The sequence below is a fragment of the Cyprinodon variegatus genome, unplaced genomic scaffold (assembly GCF_000732505.1).
Source record: "Cyprinodon variegatus isolate N-32 unplaced genomic scaffold, C_variegatus-1.0 Scaffold183, whole genome shotgun sequence".
Lineage (NCBI taxonomy): Eukaryota > Metazoa > Chordata > Actinopteri > Cyprinodontiformes > Cyprinodontidae > Cyprinodon > Cyprinodon variegatus.
In genome coordinates this window covers 1,126,611-1,129,321 of record NW_015150636.1, presented here as the reverse complement: position 1 = coordinate 1,129,321, position 2,711 = coordinate 1,126,611, and the positions used below count along the sequence as shown (strand labels likewise).

The window sequence follows — 2,711 nt, the reverse complement described above, 5'->3', positions numbered from 1 at the left end:
ATCTCACCCCGTGGGGTCAAAATGATCACAAGAACGGTGAGTAAAAATCCCAGAACCACACGGGGGGGAAATAGAAAGTCATGAAAAAAGCAACTCAAACATTTTTAAAGGCTAATGCACAGACATATTAAAGTATATGGCCTCAGTCATGCATCATCTACAAATAGGAAAATACTGCAGCATTAACAGACATGAACTTCTAATTCAGTCTTGATGTGAAATTTTGAAATCATGTGTAATATGCAATTACCATAACAATGTAATAAATACATGTATATTACATTTACATCATAAATTTAACCCTTTTGGCTCATCTGCTCCATTAACAGATTAATTTTATTGTGATGGTTTTGTATAATATGTTATATTACATGATTTATAGAATTCATTGACTTCACATTTGTTTTATCATAAGTTAAAGTATTTTACTTATGGTATGAAACAGCAAAGGGGGGTCAAAGTGATGAATTTATAATTATTTTAAAAGTCTTAAGCCCCCCTGAAAATGAGAACATCATCGACGTTCGATGCTTTGTTTACATTGAGACCGGTCTAACTAGGGAGTACCAATATGGCGGCCGGTGGCTTCGCTTAAACCACGTGCTGCCAACGGGCAATCAGCAATCCAGGGAATAAATAGAGATCAGTGGTTGTGACATGTGCAGCTCAGCTGGACCGGCCTGGAGGCGGGGCCTAAAAGGGTCCTCACTTTGCTAGTATATGAAAGATATGTTGCCACTGAGCTGCAGCGTCACACAGAGACGGGAGGAAGTCCAGAGACACCAACAGCCAAGCAGCTGGAGTCTTTAGAGGCTGGAGAAATGATGCAAACTCCATGCAGGAAAACCGCAGCCCAGAGTTTAAACCATGCATCATTTTATAGATAGTAGATCAGGTTAGTCAAAGGTTTAGTTTGAAATGTGGAAACACTGCTTCTCTCCTCACACGATGTTCCCTGATGGTAAAATGATGGAACTCCCATTCATGATTCTGGAATCAACCTTTGAATCCTGGAGGTGAGCTTTTTATATCAGCAGCCTGTTTTGTGTTTTTCCTCTCAGGCTGAAGGAGTCCCGCAGACCTTCTCCTCCTCGATGCTCTTCCATCTTTCTGCAGACCAGACCAGCCTTTCCAGGGATGTCAGCTTCTCCTTCCCACCAGGTGTGGTGGAGGGCAGCGAGCGCGTCTCGTTGACGGCCATCGGTACGTCATCATCCCGTCACGTTTGGGTCGAATTCTTTTATCGATTTTTGAAAACCCATTGGTTCCATTTCTAGTCTCCAATGGTTTGTTTTCAATTTGTAAATAAAAAGAGAGAATATGTTTGTTCAATACCAGGAATAAATTCAGAACTTTAAAATGGAGGCAATGGAAAGCTAGAACCATGAGGGCGCCCTGAATAGAAACCATGAGGGCGCCCTGAATAGAAACCATGAGGGCGCCCTGAATAGAAACCATGAGGGCGCCCTGAATAGAAACCATGAGGGGGCTCTGGATAGAAACCATGAGGGGGCCCTGAATAGAAACCATGAGGGCGCCCTGAATAGAAACCCTGAGGGGGCCCTGAATAGAAACCATGAGGGGGCTCTGGATAGAAACCATGAGGGGGCTCTGGATAGAAACCATGAGGGGGCCCTGAATAGAAATAATGAGGGGGCCCTGGATAGAAACCATGAAGGGGGCCAAATTGAAAACCTTGTTGGGGCCCCAGAATAAAAACCATTAGGGGCCCCCGAATAGAAACTGTGAGGGGGCCCAATTAGAAACCATTAGGGGCCTCAGAAAAGAAACCATGAGGGGGCTCCAATTTCAAACCATTTTAGGGCCCCAGAATATAAACACGAGGGACTCCTGAATAGAAACCTTGAGGGGGGCCCAATTAGAAACCATGAGGAGGCACCAATTTTAAACTATTATGGGGCCCCAGAATAGAAACCATGAGCTGGCCCTCAATGCGCTCATTGAATGGGGTTAGGATTAGAGCCATAAGGGGGCCCTGGATAAAGATTCCTATGATTATAACAATGATGGGGCCCCAAATGCAAACCATGAGGGAGCCTGGAATAGAAACCATTAGGGGCCCCAGAATAGAAACCACAAGGGGGCTCCAATTTTAAACTATTGTGGGGCCCCAGAATAGAAACCATTAGGGGCACCCGAAATAAAACCTTGAGGGGGGCACAATTAGAAACCATTAAGGGCCCCTGAATAGAAACCACAAGAAGGCCCCGAATGGAAACCATGAGGGGGCTCCAATTTCAAACTATTTTAGGCCCCCAGAATATAAACACGAGGGACCCCCGAATAGAAATCTTGAGAGTAGCCCAATTAGAAACCATTAGGGGCCCCAGAATAGAAACCACGAGGGGGCTCCAATTTTAAACTATTATGGGGCCCCGGAATAGGAACCATGAGGAGGCCCCACATAGAAACCATGAGGAGGCCCCACATAGGAACCATGAGGTGGCCCCACATAGGAACCATGAAGTGGCCCCACATAGGAACCATGAGTTGGCCCCACATAGGAACCATGAGTTGGCCCCACATCGGAACCATGAGTTGGCCCCAGATAGGAACCATGAGGTGGCCTCACATAGGAACCATGAGGTGGCCCCACATAGGAACCATGAGGTGGCCCCACATAGGAACCATGAGTTGGCCCCACATAGGAACCATGAGTTGGCCCCACATAGGAACCATGAGTTGGCCCC

At 46.0% G+C, this 2,711-nt stretch overlaps 1 protein-coding gene across 1 annotated transcript in view; it reads left to right on the top strand.

Annotated features, from left to right (window-relative positions):
• LOC107087415 (CD109 antigen-like) overlaps window positions 1-2,711 on the top strand; it is a 91,138-nt gene that overhangs the window by 20,580 nt on the left and 67,847 nt on the right. Inside the window, exon 17 of the mRNA XM_015378985.1 lies at window positions 1,062-1,203. Coding sequence (XP_015234471.1) covers window positions 1,062-1,203 — 142 coding nt within the window. The remainder of the gene's footprint in view (window positions 1-1,061; window positions 1,204-2,711) is intronic.